Source organism: Chiloscyllium punctatum, chromosome 5 (genome assembly GCF_047496795.1).
Source record: "Chiloscyllium punctatum isolate Juve2018m chromosome 5, sChiPun1.3, whole genome shotgun sequence".
Lineage (NCBI taxonomy): Eukaryota > Metazoa > Chordata > Chondrichthyes > Orectolobiformes > Hemiscylliidae > Chiloscyllium > Chiloscyllium punctatum.
The window spans coordinates 39,334,250-39,351,819 of NC_092743.1; the positions used below are offsets into that span (position 1 = coordinate 39,334,250).

Genomic DNA, 17,570 nt, shown 5'->3' on the forward strand with positions numbered 1-17,570 from the left:
TACTGATGACCATGAAAGGGCAAAGAAAACCTGAGATTATAGAAATTTATGGCATGGAAGGAGGCCATTTTACCCATCTGTTGGTTCTTTGAAAATGAAGACATATTTAGTTCCACATCTCTGCTTATTGTCCATAACCCTAACAGCAATGCTGAGGGACAAGGTACCAAGAAGAGGTTTCTGTATTGGTGAAATGGTCTGTTTAGGTTATGTCAGCTCATTAAGTTACAGTAGGAAATTAAAGACTGATACTCTATCGCCTCAATTTCTTGATATGCTAACACATGTTGAAATTTTTGTTTTTATTGTTGCTGTTACTGATTCCCATAGAGGGGTGTAGCATATGCTAGAGCTAAGTAATTGTTGATTTGCCACTAACTATTTAACAATAGTCCATCTTCAAATAACTGTTTCCTATTAAAATTATCTACAGAGTCAGCTGTTGTCACCTTTTCTGATACAGCATTGCATATCCTGACAGTAGGAATATAGGAACAGAGGACATAGGAGCAGGAGGAGGTTATTCAGCATCCCTAAACTGCTCTGCTTTTTAATATGACTGTGGTTGGTCTCACTGTTCTTATCTTCACTTTTCTGTCTCTCCCAACTTCACATAACCCTCCATCGCCTTCGCTAGCAAAATCTATTCAACCAGACTTGAATGAATTCAATGACCAACCCTCCAGTGCTTTCTGGGGAGGAATGTTCCTCAACTTTGGGAGAAGAACTCTGTCTGTGGAAGATATTTTATTTTTAAACTGCATTCCTTCATTCTAGTTTTCCTCACAAGAACAAACATCTTATTGGCATCCATCCCATCAAGATCACTTTCAAAAAGATCACCTCTCAGTGCCCTAAAATCCAATGGGCAAAGACTCAATGTTTTCAAACCTTTTTTTGTTGGATAAGACCTTCGTCCCTGAAATGAGTGAAGTTGAACTTCTCTGATTACTTCTAACAAATGTATATTTTTTTCAAATAAGGTTACTAAACCCTTACATGGTACACCAGGTGTGGTCTCACCAACGCTATACACAGCTGCAGTTAAACTTCCCTACTTTTATATTCTACTAAGTTTTTGTGATTCATGTACCAAGACACTAAGATCCCTGAGTACTGCCGAATTCTGCAATCTCTTCCCAATTAAGTAACATTATTTTTCCACTCTTTCTGCCAGAGTGGTCAAAATCACATTTTCCCACATTATACTCTGTCAAATCCTTGCCCACTCTCCTAATCCATCCATAATCCTTCCCTACCTCCTCTTGATTACCTACTCTCAGACCAGTTTTGATGTTGTTCACAAATTTAATTGCCATATCTTGATCCCTTAATCAAAATCATTGGTACAATTTGCATGTAACTGAGGTCCCAATAGTATCCCTGTGGCATTCCATAGTTACAACTTGTCAACCTAAAAAGACCCATTTCTTTCCTTCCTTTGTTTTCTTGAGCTAATTAATTATTCATGGTGTCTTATTTTGTGTAGTAATGTTCAATGTGGCACCTAATCAAATACCTTTTGGAAATCTAAGTACGCTCTATTAACATGTCCTCCTTAATCCACCTTGTTTGATATTTCCTCAGAGCGTGGAATAAATTAGTTAAACACAATTTCCCTTTCATAAAACAAAGTTGACTGTGACATTGCTTTTCTAAGAATGCTACCTCCTTAAAAACCTCCTTAATAATAGATTCTGCCAATTTCCCAATGGCAGATGCTGGACTAACCAAACTATTTTTCCTGCTTTTTCCTGCACCTTTCTAAATAATGATGTTATAATAGCTGCCTTCACATCTGGTTGGGATGATGATAACCAATGCCTATACTATCCCTGTAGCAGCTTGCTTTAAGACCCTAGGACTGTCATGCTGGGAATGTTAATTATTTTTGGTTCCTCCCTGTATTTTACTTACTGATATTCAAATATCTTTGGTAAGTTTTCAAATTCTTTTACAGAGAATTAAGGTTATAGGGAAGTCCAGAATCAAGGGTCATGGGTAAACTATTTAGGTCTGTGATAGGAGAAATTTCTTCACTCAAAGAGTGGAATTTGTTACCACAGAAAGCAGTCAAGACCAAAACATTGTATGTTTTCAAGGAGTTAGAATACTTGGGGCTAAAGGGATCCAAAGAAATGAGGAAAAAGCAGGAACAGGCTATTGACCTGGATGCTCAGCTGTGATCATAATGAACGTAGAGCAGGTTCAAAATGCTAAGTGGCTTACTCCTGCCTCTGTTTTCTATATTTCTGAAGTACTTGTTCAATACTTCTACTATTTCCTTGTTTTCCATTATTAAATTTCCACTGTCACTCCTAAGAAGTCAAATACTTGCTTTACTTGTTCTTTACTCTTGAAGTACTTTTAGAAATTCTTACTATATGTTTTTATATTTCTAGATATCTTTCTATAAAACGCTTAATTTCTCCTTTTTTTAAGTCATTTTTTTGCTGGTTCTTGAAATCTGCCTAATCCTCTGACCTAATCTTTGCAGAGTTGTACAATGTTTCTTTCAATTTGATACTATCCTTAACTTCCTTATACTGCATCCTCCTTATGCAGTATTTTTTTTTGTCACTGGGATTAAACTTCACTGAGAATTATTAAATACCTCCTTAGAAATCTCCCATTACAAGTCTACCATCTTACTTTATAATCTAGTTCCCCAGTTCATATTAGCCAACTCTGCCATTATAATATTTTTAAATTTAATCTTTTATTTAGGATTAAATAGGTATAAAACACTAGTCATCAGCCTGTAATTTTCACCTTTGAACTAAATGTTGAATTCTATCGTGTGAAGATCATTGCCACCTAAAGACACCTTCACCATAAGCATATTTATTAATAGTCTTTTGCACATTAAGAGGTCTAGGATAGCCCACTCTCTGTTCACGTGAGGACATATTGTAGAAAAAAAAATTGTCTTGAATACACTCTAGGAGCCAGTTTTCCCGGCTACTTTTGTTAATCTGATTCACCCAGTTTGCATGCCAAGATTATTGCATTCCTTAACACACATCCAATTATTTTTCATGTATAACCTGCCCTACGTTGGAACTACTGTTAGGGTGTTTATATAACTATTGCAATTGACCTCTTATTGACCCCAATTTCCTATCCCTACCCAAACTGATTCGACGTTTTCCTCTATGAAGGTAAGATCATCTTTCACTAATGTTATCTTTCATTAACAGAACTACACCACACCTTTCCCCAGCTTCCTGATTTTTTGAAATATTTAATCTTAAGGTGCCAGCCTTGGTCACCTCAAAATCATGTCGTTGTAATGGCTGTCAGGTCATACATATTTGCTACTATCCATTCTATGCCACAGAAAGCAGTTGAGGTCAAAACATTGAAGGCTTTCAAGGAGTTAGATATTGCTCTATATAAGGAATTAAAGAATACAGGAGAAAGTGGGAACATGGTACTGAGTTGGATGATCAGCTGAGATCATATTGAATGGCAGAGAAGGCACAAAGGGCTGAATGGTCAACTCCTGCTTCTTTTTTTAATGTTTCTGTCCATCTTGTTACAAATCCTGCCTGAATTCAGATATAATACCTTTAACTGTATCATTTTACAATCTCTATCATCTCTGGCTTTATCTGCTAGTGCACCCTTAAATTGGAATGCTATGCTCCTAAGTTACTATCTGTTCAACTTCTTTGTAATTTCCCTTGAATTTACCACATCTGACCACATTGCTATTTTAAGCATTTTGCTCAAGTCATGTGAAGCTATTCACTACTTTGCTAATTTTTGGTTCTTAATGTTGTTCCTTAAACCTGAATTACCATCATTGATAAAAATGGCATTCAAGTCCAAAATATTCTACACATACAAAGAATAAAAACAGATCTAGCATTGACCGCTGGTGTACACCACTTCCAACTCAAGCCCAAACTGACCAATATCCGTTAAATCTAACTCTGTTTTCTACTTGTCAGTCACATTTCTGTCAATGCTGCTGTACTTCGTCCTGTTCATTCTTGATGGTAGAACACATGATTTTCTGTCTCAAAGGCAAAAAAGATACTGCTGAGCCTAAGCAAAGACTCATATGCAAAATAAAATGAAGTGTTTAATTTTCCTAATACTGTATATTAATCTACTCTAATGTGTTTTGTGTTCTTTCAGTCTGAAGGGCAGGTGATGCGAGAAGCTATGTACATCAATAAATCACTTTCTTTCCTTGAGCAGACCATCATTGCTCTTGCTGATCCCAAGAGGGGACATATTCCATTCAGGCAGAGTAAGCTTACACATGTACTGAAGGATTCTTTAGGTGAGTAAATAGAATTTTAAAAATGTGTGGAAAAAAGCATTTGAGAATAAAGATGTTAAATAAGAACATGGGACAATCACTAGGAGAAAGACTGATATTTAGGGACTGGACTAATAAACCAGTGAATGTGAGTTATCATGTGGTTTAAATTTGAATTCAGCTTTTTTAAGAAATTGGAAAACTGGTTAGATTGCCATAAAAACTCAACTGATTGACTACTGTCTTTTAGCAAAAGAAGCCTGCAGTCACTATGTGACCTGGCTTACAAGTGGTTCCATGTGGACATGGTTGACTCTTAACTGCCCTCTGAAATGGCCTAGTAAGCCACTACATTATGGTAAAAACTACAAAGAAGCAGGGGCAGTGGGGTTTGGCAATGTGCACTAAAGACTTGCTGATGAACCCTTGTGACCTGCTCATGAACTTGGGAGAGGAGGGACCTTCCATGTCAGGCTCTCTGTGGTCCTCTGGGAGACCCCAGTAGCAATGTCCACCCTCGCAGTAACCCCTATGCCCATCTCAACAAAGCTTGCTTAACTGGTCTCCACGGCCCCTATTTCCATTACCATTTTAGGAAAGTGGCATACTTCCATAGTGTCCCCTCTTTCAGAGTCAGTGCCAATATTGCGTCCCTGTAGTACTGATGAGCTGTGCTGCAATTAGCCAGCAGATCCTGGCCCAATTAGTTGCTGACGGTCTAAAAACAATCCAGAGAGGAATGTCACTAATGGCTGATGCAAGATGGCAAAAATATTCTGGTCTTAATATTTGGGAAAATTCACTGATCAACTGCATGAATTCGTTTTTATAGTTGAAAAGTACAATGTTTAAAGAAATTACTTGCTGTCAACTCTTTTTAGGTGGGACCTGCAACACAATCATGGTGGCAAATATCTATGGAGAGGCAGCTCAAATCGAGGAAACAGTAAGAATAATACAAATACAGACATGTAATCTGTTTGTGCTTGAGAGTATTAAGGGCTTAAGTGTTTTGTTTTTATTCACTTATTCCCATAACCTAGATTGGCAAGAGCAATGTTTATTTCCTAGTTGTCCTTGAGACGATGATGGTCAACTTTCTTCTTGAACAGCTGTAGTTCTTGTGATGAACCTATTAGATAGAAAATCCTAAAAAAAATCAATCTAGCAATGATGAGGGGTCAACACTCTTATGTCCAAACTGAGCTATTGTGTGACTTGGGGGTGATCATTTTCTATGCAGTAGCTAACCTTGTCCAACTTTCAGGGATTTAGGTGATTTTCAGGGATTTATGCACCAAGACACCAAGTTCTCTCTGTTCATCTTGGCAGTGTAGCTGAACAGAGAGATCTCAGTGTCCTGGTGCATAAATCCCTGAAAATTGCCACCCAGGTTTATAGGGTTGTTAAGAAGGCATATGGTATGTTGGCATTTAGTGGTACGGGGAATTGAGTTTCGGAGCAATGAGGTCATTCTTCAGCTGCACAAGACACTGGTAAGGCCACACCTGGAGTATTGCGTACAGTTCTGGTCACAGCATTATAGGAAGGATGTGGAAGCTTTGGAAAGGGTTCAGAGGAGATTTACTATGAAGTTGCCTGGTATGGAAAGAAAGTCTTATGTGGAAAGGCTGAGGGAACTGAGGCTGTTTTCGTTGGAGAGAAGAAGGTTGAAAGGTGACTTAATTGAGATGTACAAGATAACCAGAGGGTTAGATAGGGTGGACAGTGAGAGCTTTTTTCATCAGATGGTGAAGGTTAACATGAGGGGACATAGCTTTAAATTGAGGAGTGATAAATTTAGGACAGATATTCGGGGTAGTGTCTTCACTCAGAAAGTAGTAAGGGCATGGAACAGCCTGCTTGCAACAGTAGCGGATTCGCTGACGTTTTGGGCATTTAAATGGGCATTGGACATACATATGGAGAAAAATGGAATGGTATAGGTTAGATGAGCATCAGATTATTTTCACAGGTCAGCGCAACATCGAAGACAAAGGGCCTGTACTGCGCTGTAACATTCTATGTTCTATGTTCTAACTCTTAGATTAGATTAGATTACTTACAGTGTGGAAACAGGCCCTTCGGCCCACCAAGTCCACCGACCCGCTGAAGCGCGACCAACCCAGACCCATTCCCTTACATTTCACCCCTTCACCTAACACTACGGGCAATTTAGCACAGCCAATTCACCTAACCTGTACTCTGTAGTGGAGATTCTAGAGATGATGTTAAACAAACTTGGTAAGTCACTGTAGGGTATCTTATAAATCATAGGCACTGTAGCGGTGGCATGCTGGTGTGGATTGACTAGACATCAATCTGGGGTGGCACAGTGGCTCAGTGGTTAGCACTACTGCCTTATAGCACCAGGGACCTGGGTTTGATTCCTGCCTTGGGTGACTGTGTGGGTTTCCTCCCACAGTCACAAAGATGTGCAGGTCAGGTGAATTGGCCATGCTAAATTGCCTGTTGTTCTAAATGCATTAGTCAGGGGTGAATGTAGGGGAATTGGTCTGGCTGGGTTGCTTTTCAGAGGGTTGGTGTGGACTTATTGGGCCAAAGGGCCTGTTTCCACACTGTAGGGAATCTAATAATTTTAAAAAAATGTTTAAGCTGGTATTTGGAGAAGTGCTCATGAAGATTGCTTTGTCTATGATTGGAATAGCGATGGGATAGGGATATACTGAATGCTTTTCTCCATCTAGAAAATAACCTATGGTTCTATTCTTTCTACCGTAATACACAACCTCAAACTACCCCACATTGTATTCCATTTGCTACTTCTTTACCAACTTTCCTAGGCTGTCCAATCCTTCTGCAATCTCCCTGCATCATCAATATTACCTGTCCCTCAGGCTATCTTTGTGTTATCTGACTACTTAACAACAATGTCCTCAGTTCCTTCGTCTGGATTATTAACAAAAACTCTGAATAATTGTGGTCCCAACACTCCCCCTTACAGAACTCTACTATTTACTGGCTACCATCCTGAAAAAAAACTCTTTATCCCCACTCTCTGCATTCTGCCAGTCAGCCAATACCCCATCCATGCCATTACCTTGCCTCAAGCACCAAGGGCTCTTATCCTACTTATCAGATCCTATGCTGCACCATGTCAAAGAGTATCTGGAAATCCAAATAGATCCCATCCACTGGTTTTCCTTTGTCTAATTGCTCGTTACCTCCTCAAAGCATTCTAACGAATATTTCAGGCAGGAATTCCCTTGATGAAGTCATGCTGACTCAGCCCTATTTTAGAGGAGAAAGTGAGGACTGCAGATGCTGGAGATCAGAGCTGAAAATGTGTTGCTGGAAAAGCGCAGCAGGTCAGGCAGCATCCAAGGAACAGGCGAATCGACGCTTCGGGCATGACCCCTTCTTCCTGAAGAAGGGCTGATGCTCGAAACATCGATTCTCCTGTTCCTTGGATGCTGCCTGACCTGCTGCGCTTTTCCAGCAACACATTTTCAGCTCAGCCCTATTTTACCATGACCATCCAAATGATCAAAATTTCATCCTTAATAATGGACTGTAAAATCTTACCAATGACTGAGGCCAGGCTAACTGACCTATAATTTCCCATCTTTTGCCTCCCTCCCAACTTAAACAGGGGTGTAATATTAGCAATTTTCCAGTCTTTTGGAACCCTCCCTGCCTCCAGTGATTCCTGAAGGTTTACCATCAATAAATCCACAATTTCCTCGGGTATCTTCTTTAGGACCCTGGGGTGTAATCCATCCAGTCTGTATTATTTATTAACCTTCAAACCTTTCAGCTTCCTCAGCACTTTCAGCCACTTCTGTCTTGAAGTTCTGGTATGCTACTGGTGTCTTCTATCATGAAGACTGAAGTACCTATTCCATTCTTCTGCCATTTCTTTGTTCCCCATTATGACATTTTTAGCCTAATTTTCCAATGGTTCAATATCTAGTGTTGCCTCTCTCTTGCATTTTGTACTCAAATACTCGGTAAAAGATATTGCTTTCATAAATTGAATGTGGTCACTGGAAAATAGTGACAAGATTTGGCAGAGTCAGCATGGATTTACAAAAGAAAAATTATGCTTGTCAAATCAACTGGATTTTTTGGACAATGTAACTAGAGCTAGGGGAACCAGTGTTTGTGGTTTACTTGACTATAAGAAGGCTTTTGATAGGGTCCCACATTACAAATTAGTATATGAAATTAAGGCATGTGGGATTGAAAATAGTGTATTGGCATTTTTGGGAACTGATTGGCAGACAGGAGATAAAGAGTAGGAATAAAGGGGTCTTTTTTCGAACGGCAGGAAGTGACTAGTGAGGTATCAGAATTTTCAGTTACTGGATCCCCACTTTTCACAATATGTATTAATAATATAGATGAGGGAACTAAATGTAACATGACCAAGTTTGCAGATGGCACAAGGCTGTGTGGAGGGTGAACTATGAGGAGAATGCAGATATACTTCAGTATGATTTGGACAAGTTCAGTGAATGGACAATGAATGGCAGATGAAGTATAAAGTGTTTAAGTGTGAGGTTATTCACTTTGCTAGCAAGAAAAAGATGGCAGATTACTGTCTGAGTGGTGATAGTTAGGAAAGGGGGAGGTAAAATGAGACCTCAGTGTCCTTTACACTAGTCACAGAAGGTAAGCATGCAGGTGCAAAAAATGATGAAGAAGGCAGAGGTATATTGGCCTTCATAGTGAGTGAATTCAGGTACAGGAGCAGAGATGTGTTGTTGCAATTGTACAGGACGTTGATGAGACCGCACCTGGAGTATTGTGTTCAGTCTTAGTTTACTTATCTAAGGAAGGATGTACAGGCTAATGAGAGAGTGCCAAAAGGTTTACCAGATTGATTTCTGGGATGGCAGCACTGATATATGAAGACAGACTAGAACAATTAGGACTATAAGAAGGAATTTCATAGATACTTATAAAATTCTAAGAGGATTAAATAGGGTAAATGCATGAGGATGTCCTGATGATAGAGAAGTCTGGTACCTGAGGTCACAGTTTAAGGATAAGGGATAGGCCTTGAAGAGAAACTTCTTCACCAAGAGAGTGGTGAGCCCATAGTTGAGGCCAAAACACTGAATGTTTTCAAAGGAGTTAGATATAGTTCACAGGGCTAAAAGGATCAAGGAATATGGGGAGAAAGCAGGAACATAGTACTGAGTTGGATGATAAGCCATGATTATATTGAATGGCAGAGTTGGCTTGAAGGACTGAATGGCCAACTCCTGCTCCTATTTTCTATATTTCGGTGAATTCAGGTATCCAGTGTGATCTATGGTCATGTTCAATTAGATCAGTAGAACAATGCCTGATAAGTCGCATAAGACCTGTGAAAGGAAATCAGTAAGGGATCAGCTTCTTGCACTTCTAGTTTTAAAATGTGAGTAAGCTGAGGAGTGCAGTATCAGACTTGGCTGTGGAGACCTTCTGGTGCAATAGTCTAATGGTACATACTCATTCATCTTGCTTGTAAATAAAAGCCACATCAGTACACTGCACATGAGGGGGCTCTGGAACCGAATCTGGACAGGAAGGGAGAAAATAAACTCCTTATACCTAATTATATTTTGTCCTGTTGTTTCAGCTATCTACACTCCGGTTTTCATCAAGACTAATGTGTATCCCAGCTGAGCCAGCCCCTAATGTATTTAGTGATCCCAAGGTGAGTATAGAACTCATTCATTTTCTGTTGAAAATTTTCCCCTTCAAAGAAGTTGTCACTTACCACTCATTCACCCTGATGGAAGATTATCAAACTAGCTTTCTGTTAACAGGGTCCTGATTTGAATGGACATAATAAAATGACTTATACTTCTACAACATGTTCCTGCATCTCTCAGGTTTCAAGCACATCACATAGCTTGTTCTTGATTGATGCGTAATGGCTATTGTTAAATTGACAAAACATCTTTCACACACCTTGAATGATCAGCTAATATATGTATGCAGTAGTGGTTTAGAGAGGAATTCACATTTAGATAACTCATGGCTCTTCTACTAATGCTGCCATTCAATCTTTCACCTCAACTAATCAGTACTCCATTAGTGACCAACACTGGCATATTATTCCTACAATTGAGACATCTTTTGCACCCCATTTAGAATTGGTGATGGGACTGGGTCTGGAACTCCCGTTCCCAGCCTAGTGCTATAATTTTCATTGACATGGGATTTGAGCACAGGAAGAATGCACACACTCTATTCCTTTCATAGTCAGTTCCATGTATAGACTGAGCTTCTCATTTCCCAGCACTTTTGGTCGAACTGGGTCATATTGAGTCATACTGAGCCCAGGCTCAAAATAGAAATGAAACTGGATAGACTACATGGTGTTGATCTAGGTACCAGAAATGAAAATGGCAAAACCAGTCCTGTCAACTCTGCAAAGTCTTCCTTACTAACATCTGGGAGCAAGTTCAAAATTGGGAGAGCTATCTCACAGAGTACTCAAGCATGTCATAGTGGTATACAGTCAGCAGGGAATTGTCCTGGGAGTCCTCAACATTAACTCTGGACATCATGAAGTCTCACGACATCAATTCAAACATGGGCAAAGAAACCTCCCACTGGTTACCATCATCCACTGCTGATAAGCCAGTGTCCCTCCATGTTGAACACCAGTTAGAGGAAGCACTGAAGGTGGCCAGGGCTCAGAATGTACTCTAGGCAGGGGATTTCAATGTGCACCAACTAGATTGGCTCAGCAGCATCACTACTGAATGAACAGGTCTGGTCCTAAAGGACGCTATTGCTCAATTGGGTCTACAGCATGTGATAAGAAAACCAACAAGAGGGAAAGCATACTTGACCTTATCCTCACCAACCTACCTGCTGCAGTTGCTTCTATCCATGTCAGTCATGGTAAGAGTGATCACAGTTCCTGTGAAGACAAGGTCCCAGTTTCACATTGATAACACCTTACATTGTGTTGTGTGGCAATATCATCATATTAAATGGGACAGACTGAACAGATCTAGCAGTTCAAGACTGGGCATTTATCAAATGTCATGGACCATCAGAAGCAACACAATCTGCAACCTCATGGCCAGGCATCTCCTCCACTCTACCATTATTATCAAGTCAGGAGATCAATTTTGCTTCAATGAAGACCACACGTATATACCAGGAGTCATGCAAGACATTCTTACAAATGGGTTCTGTCAACCTGGTAAAGCTATAAAACAGGATGACATGCATGCCAAACAGAATAAGTAGCAAATGATAGACCTAGTTAGCTCAGTTGACTGGATGGCTGGCTCAAATCCTGTACCAGTTGAAGTCAGTAAGAAAGTTCCCACCTTCTCCTTGCCTGAGGTGTGGTGATCCTTAGGTTAACCCACCACCATCTTTCTCTTTTAAAGGGCAGCACAGTGGCGTAGTGGTTAGCACTGCTGCCTCAGAGCGCCAGGGATCCAGATTCGATTCCAGCCTCAGACAACTGTCTGGGTGGAGTTTGCACATTCTCCCTATGTGTGTGTGGGTTTCCTCTGGGTGCTCCGGTTTCCAAAGATGTGCAGGTTAGGTGAATTGGTCATGCTAAATTGCCCATTATGTTCAGGGATGTGTAGGTTAGGCGTATTAGTCAGGGGTTAATGTAGAGAAATGGGGAATGGGGTTGGGTGGGATACTCTTCTGAAGGCCAGTGTGGGCCAGTTGGGCTGAATGGCCTGTTTCCACAATGTAGGTATTCTATTCTATTATTATTCTATTCAGTCATCCCTCTCTGATGTGAGAGCAGCCCTGTGGTCTTGTTGGATTATGGCGATTTCACCTCCTTGAACACGATTAAAAGGTATGGCTGGCATACGATGCAGAGTGACGCCAACAGTGATGTTACTGACATGTTACTTACCCAAATATAGAAAACAAAAAGGTACCAAAGATCCTCAGGTAATCAGGCAGCATCTGTGGAAAGAAACACAGTTAACAATTCAGGTCGATGACCATTCAAACTCTGTTTTTTGTTTTTGTTTTCGCATTTCCAATATCCAGAGCATTTCGCTTTTGATCTTTAATGGCCGTGTCTAATTCCAGGTTTGCCCAGATGGACAAGGCTTCTAAGTAAATTAAAGGCTTTACTGCCTATAGTGATGAGGAACACCAATCCATCCAGAATTTTATTTGCCACATGACAATAGCTGAACCTTTCAGTGTACGCCATCTTTCTTCAAAGGATCCGATGGATCATTATGGAGAGTAGTTTCTAATTCCAGATGTATTTATTGAGTTTAAATACCACAAACCCCATGGTGGATTGGATCCATGGCCTCAGAGCATTAGCTTGGGCCTCTGGATCGCTGAACCAGTGACATTACCATTAAGCCACCATCTCCCTCCAAAAGTGAAAGTGCTATTAATTGTGGCGAACTGATTGATGATGAGTGAGGTAATGTGTCATTGGGATGAACTTCAGTGGCGAATATCAACATCCTATCCATTATCAATGCTTCTTTTTCCAGAAATTGGTTCAGAATCTTCAGAAAGAGATCCAGCTACTGCAGGATGAGCTGGCTATGCACAACATACTAGTAAGAAAGTTCACCATTCATTCTTCAAATATTTGTATTAACCTTTGTTGCACAAATGATAGGAGAGAAAGTTAGAATGTGATTGAGTGTTTTAAATAATTTTTGCTGTTTAAAAATTGGTGATCAGTGAGTTTGTGGTGAGTTTATTTTATTGTGCTGTCACAGCTCCCTGAAACACATTTTTAGTAGTGTGATGATCTTCTCTCATTTTTAAACTTTTTAAGGATTTTCAGCGAAATATTTCAATTAATCTTTCAGAATATCAAAGTTATATTCCAGTAAATCTGTCAAGTTACATAATAATTCTATTCCTATTAATCTTTCAGGATGGGCAGCACAGTGGGTGGGCAGCATGGTGGCACAGTGGTTCGCACTCCTGCCTCACAGTGCCAGAGACCCGGGTTCAATTCCCGCCTCAGTTGACTGACTGTGTGGAGTTTGTACACATTTTCCCTGTGTCTGCGTGGGTTTCCTCCGGGTGCTCCGGTTTCCTCCCACAGTCCAAAAATGTGCAGCTTAGGTGAATTGGCCATGCTAAATTGCCCGTAGTGTTAGGTGTAGGGGAATGGGTCTGGGTGGGTTGCGCTTTGGCAGGTCGGGTTGGGCTGAAGGGCCTATTTCCACACTGTAAGTAAGTAATCTAATCTAATCATATCCAATGATAATTATCTAGTAATTTTCTCTGGATATCCAGTGATAATAGTCCAGTCATTCTGTTGGGATATTCAGTTATACATTTCAATAAAACCTTCAGGATGTCCAGTGATTATATTTGACTAATGCCCTCAAAATTTGTTGAATGTATTTCAGTATTTCTGTCAGCTTATCTACTCTTGCAAATTTTAGGTTACACAGTGACCATATTCTAGTAATTCTCCAGATAATTTGGCTAATATACTCCAATATTTTTTTCCAGATATTCTTGAATACAAATCTATAGACCTTAAGAGTATTTAGTGATAGATTCCTATCATTCATTTTGATATACGGGCACAGATTTAAAATGATACAGCCTAATTATTTTTCTGGAGTATAATGTTATGGATCAGACATTCTTTTTAATTAGGGTGATATATTTTGTAATTCTTCAAAGATATTGAGAAATCTATTCCTATCAGTCTGGGTTTTACATGATTTGGCCTAATAATTCTCTCTGGTCATACACTGATACATTCCTGTAAATCTCTCACACTACTCCTGGGCCTTTTGCCGTTTGACTACACTGCACTTGACCCATGCACCACCTGACCACTCTGTTTCGAGGCCTTGCCCCCTCTGACTGTTCTACTCAAAGGCCTCTTCTCTGATCACTCTGCTCCCAAACCCTGATGCCTCTGATCACTGTATTTCTAACTCTCAATTATTCTGACCACATCTTGGTCTTTACCCCTGCATCCACTCTGCTCTTGGCCATGCACCCTCCAACTGCTCTGCTCCTGGCCTCACATTCTGTGATTGCTGTGTTTCCAGACCTCTACCCCTCTGACTGCTCTGCTCCAGGCCTCACTCCCTTTTGACTGCTCTGCTTCTAGGCTTCTACCCTTCCAACCACTGTATGACTTCAACCTGTTTGAACTCTCTAAGCCCAGACTCCACCTCCAATTGGTCACAGGTCTTGCCCTATCTGGTTGCTTCACTCTGTCTTCTCCTCCTGGATCTCACCCTCTCAGCTCACCACCATTGTTCTCAGGTTGTACCCCCTCCACTTCTGTCTCACTCTCTCTAGCTGCTCCAATCTATGAGACTATTCAAAGTGTCATTCTCTCTGACTATTCCACTCCCTGACATCATTATCTCTCTCCCTGTGGTCCTGGGCCTTGCCTCTGTGAGATAGTTGTACCTCTAATTCTGGCCTTTTGGCTTTAAACTTGCGACCCATTCTGGAATTTTCTTGCTTACATATCCACCCCCAACCACCCCTATAAAACTGGTCAATGAACACAATTTTGGTTATTTGCTATAATATGGCTGATGTGGCTCAATCAATACTCTTCTGAAGTGCTTTGGTACATTTTCCTAATTTTAAGGTGCTAAATAAAATTAATAGTTGATATTGTTACTGTTCATAGATACCTATTTCCCCTATAGGCTAACCGTCGCCAAACCAGCTATGAAGCTTTGACTGAAAATCAAGTTCAAGAAATTAAGACTCAAGTTTGTAGATATCTTGATGGTACACTGGATGAAATTAATGTGAGTGATTGTATATTTCAAACAATACATATGTGGAGAAATATACTAAGCCCACAGATCCGTCAAGAAACTTTATTGCAGCACAGGTTGTAGATGGGGCCCCACTGTCCAAGGGCTGATTTTCCAAAACAAGCTTCATTCTAGTACAGCTCCTGCAGGGTTCAATGAATTCATGGAATTGAAATAGAATCCAGGAAAATGCTGCCATGCCATACTGAGGGATACATAAATGTTTTTTAACTTTTATACAATGGAGTACTTTGATAGACTTGGACTGCACAGGAATTATATCCTGTCAACAAGGGTAGATTAGCTTAGCCTCTTAAGCCATTCCATTGGATTTTTATTGATTGGTACTTCACCTTTGCGGAAAAACTATATTGATTTCATTCTTAAAATCACCAAATATTCTGCATTAACATTGTTTTGAGGAGGGAAATTCCACTTCTACTTCTCTTTCTGTGATCAGATCTAATTTTAAGATTGTGTCCCTTTCTTTCTTGATTTCCCTACCAACAATAACAGATTTCTCCAACTACCATAACACTTCAATCATATCATCCCTCAACTTGCCTACACCCACGGATTTTGTGCATGTATTCCTAGAATGTGGACATCACTAGCTCAGCCACCATTTATTGTCCATCTCTAGTTATCCTTGATGGTGAGCTGCCTTTTTGAACAAAGATCATTTGAGTTAGGTAGACCCAAAATGCAGTTAGAAGTGAGTTCCAAACTTTTAGCCCAACAACACTAAAGGAACAGTGATATATTTCAAAGTCAGGATGGTGAATGGTTTGGAGGAGAACTCCCAAGTATCTGGTGCTATTGCCATTCTAGATGTGAGTTTGAAAAGATACCTTCTAAGGAGTCTTGGTAAATTTCTGCACTACTTCTTGTAGATGGTGCACCCTGCTGCTACTGTGCATGAGTGATGGAAGCAGTGGACATTGATGAATGTGATGCCAGTCAAGCGAGCTGCTTTATCCTGAATGGTGTAAAGCTTCGCGTCTGAGCTGCACCACCAAGCAAGTGGAGAGTATTCCATTGTACTCAAACTGTGGATACAGAACACATCAGAGGCTAGGAATCTTGCATTGAATAATTCATTTCCTAGCCTGTTCACATTTATGGCACAAATCAAGAGTCTCCCCTTTCATTCCCTCCCTCACTGATATTCAGTAGCAGTAATGTGTACAATTAACAAGATGTATTGCAGAAATTCACCAAGGTTTCTTCGACAGCACCTCCCAAACTCATGAGCACTGCCATTTACAGTGGGAGCATCATCACCTACAAGTTCCCCTCCAGCTACTCACCATCCTCACCTGGAAATATACCACCATTTCTTCAGTGTTGCTGGGTCAAAATCCAGGAACTCCTTCAACTGTAAAGTGATAAAGGTGTCATCAATACTGCAATCAAGCAGCACCTGCTCAGCAATAACCTTCACCAGGGCCACTCTGTCCCTGTCCTCATTACAGCCTTAGATTCAAGCATGGACAAAAAATCTGAATTCCAGAGCTGAGGTAAAAGTGACAGGGCTTGACATCAAGGTCGCATTCAACCACATGTGACATCAAGGAAGGTATCATAAGAACATAATAACATAAGAACTAGGAGCAGGAGTGGGCCGTCCGGCCCTTTGAGCCTGCTCTGCCACTCAATAAGATCATGGCCAATCTTTTTGTGGACTCCTCCTACCTGCATTTTCACCATATCCCTTAATACCTTTATTTTCCAAAAATGTATCTGCCTTAGCTTTAAAAGCAATTACTAAAGTAGTGCCAACTGCTTCCCTGGGCAAGGAATTCCACAGATTAACAACCCTCTGGGTGAAGAAGTTCCTTCTCAGTTCAGTTCTAAACCTGCTTCTTCTAATCTTGAAGCCATGTCCTCTTGTCCTAGTCTCACCTACCGGTGGAAACATCCTAACTATTTCTATTTTATCAATTCCCTTCATAATTTTATATGTTTGTATAAGATCCCCACTCATTCTTCTGAATTCCAATGAATGTAATCCTAGTCTACTCAGCCTCTCCTCATAAGCCAACTCCCTCAACTCAGGAATCAACTTAGTACCCCCTCTCCATCCTCTCCAGTGCCAGTATATTCTTTCTTAAGTAAGGAGACCAAATCTACACACAGTACTCCAGGTGTGGCTTCACCAGCACCTTGTACAGCTGTAACATTATCTCTCTGCTTTTAAACTCAATCCCTTTAGCAATGAAAGACAAAATTCCATTTACCTTCCTAATTACTTGTTGTACCTGCAGACCGACCTTCTGCAATTCATGCACAAGGACACCCAGGTCCCTCTGCAAATCAGCAAGCTGCAACTTTTTACTATTCAAGTGATAATCTATTTTGCTGTTACTCACACAAAAATGTGTGACTTCACATCAATGGGTATTGAGGACAAACTCTTCTCTGGTTGGTGTCATACTTGACACGTAAGAAGATGGCCACAATTGTTGGATGTCAGCCATCTCAGCTCAAGGACGCCTCAGGATAGTGTCCTAGGCCCAACCATCTTCAGTTACTTCATCAATGACCTTCCATCCATCATA

The 17,570-nt window shown here is 40.4% G+C and overlaps 1 protein-coding gene across 1 annotated transcript in view; it reads left to right on the plus strand.

Annotated features, from left to right (window-relative positions):
- kif9 (kinesin family member 9) overlaps window positions 1-17,570 on the plus strand; it is a 109,948-nt gene that overhangs the window by 40,542 nt on the left and 51,836 nt on the right. Inside the window, exons 8-12 of the mRNA XM_072570115.1 lie at window positions 4,147-4,294; window positions 5,155-5,219; window positions 9,864-9,941; window positions 12,739-12,807; window positions 14,896-15,000. Of these exons, the coding sequence (XP_072426216.1) occupies window positions 4,147-4,294; window positions 5,155-5,219; window positions 9,864-9,941; window positions 12,739-12,807; window positions 14,896-15,000 (465 nt within the window). The remainder of the gene's footprint in view (window positions 1-4,146; window positions 4,295-5,154; window positions 5,220-9,863; window positions 9,942-12,738; window positions 12,808-14,895; window positions 15,001-17,570) is intronic.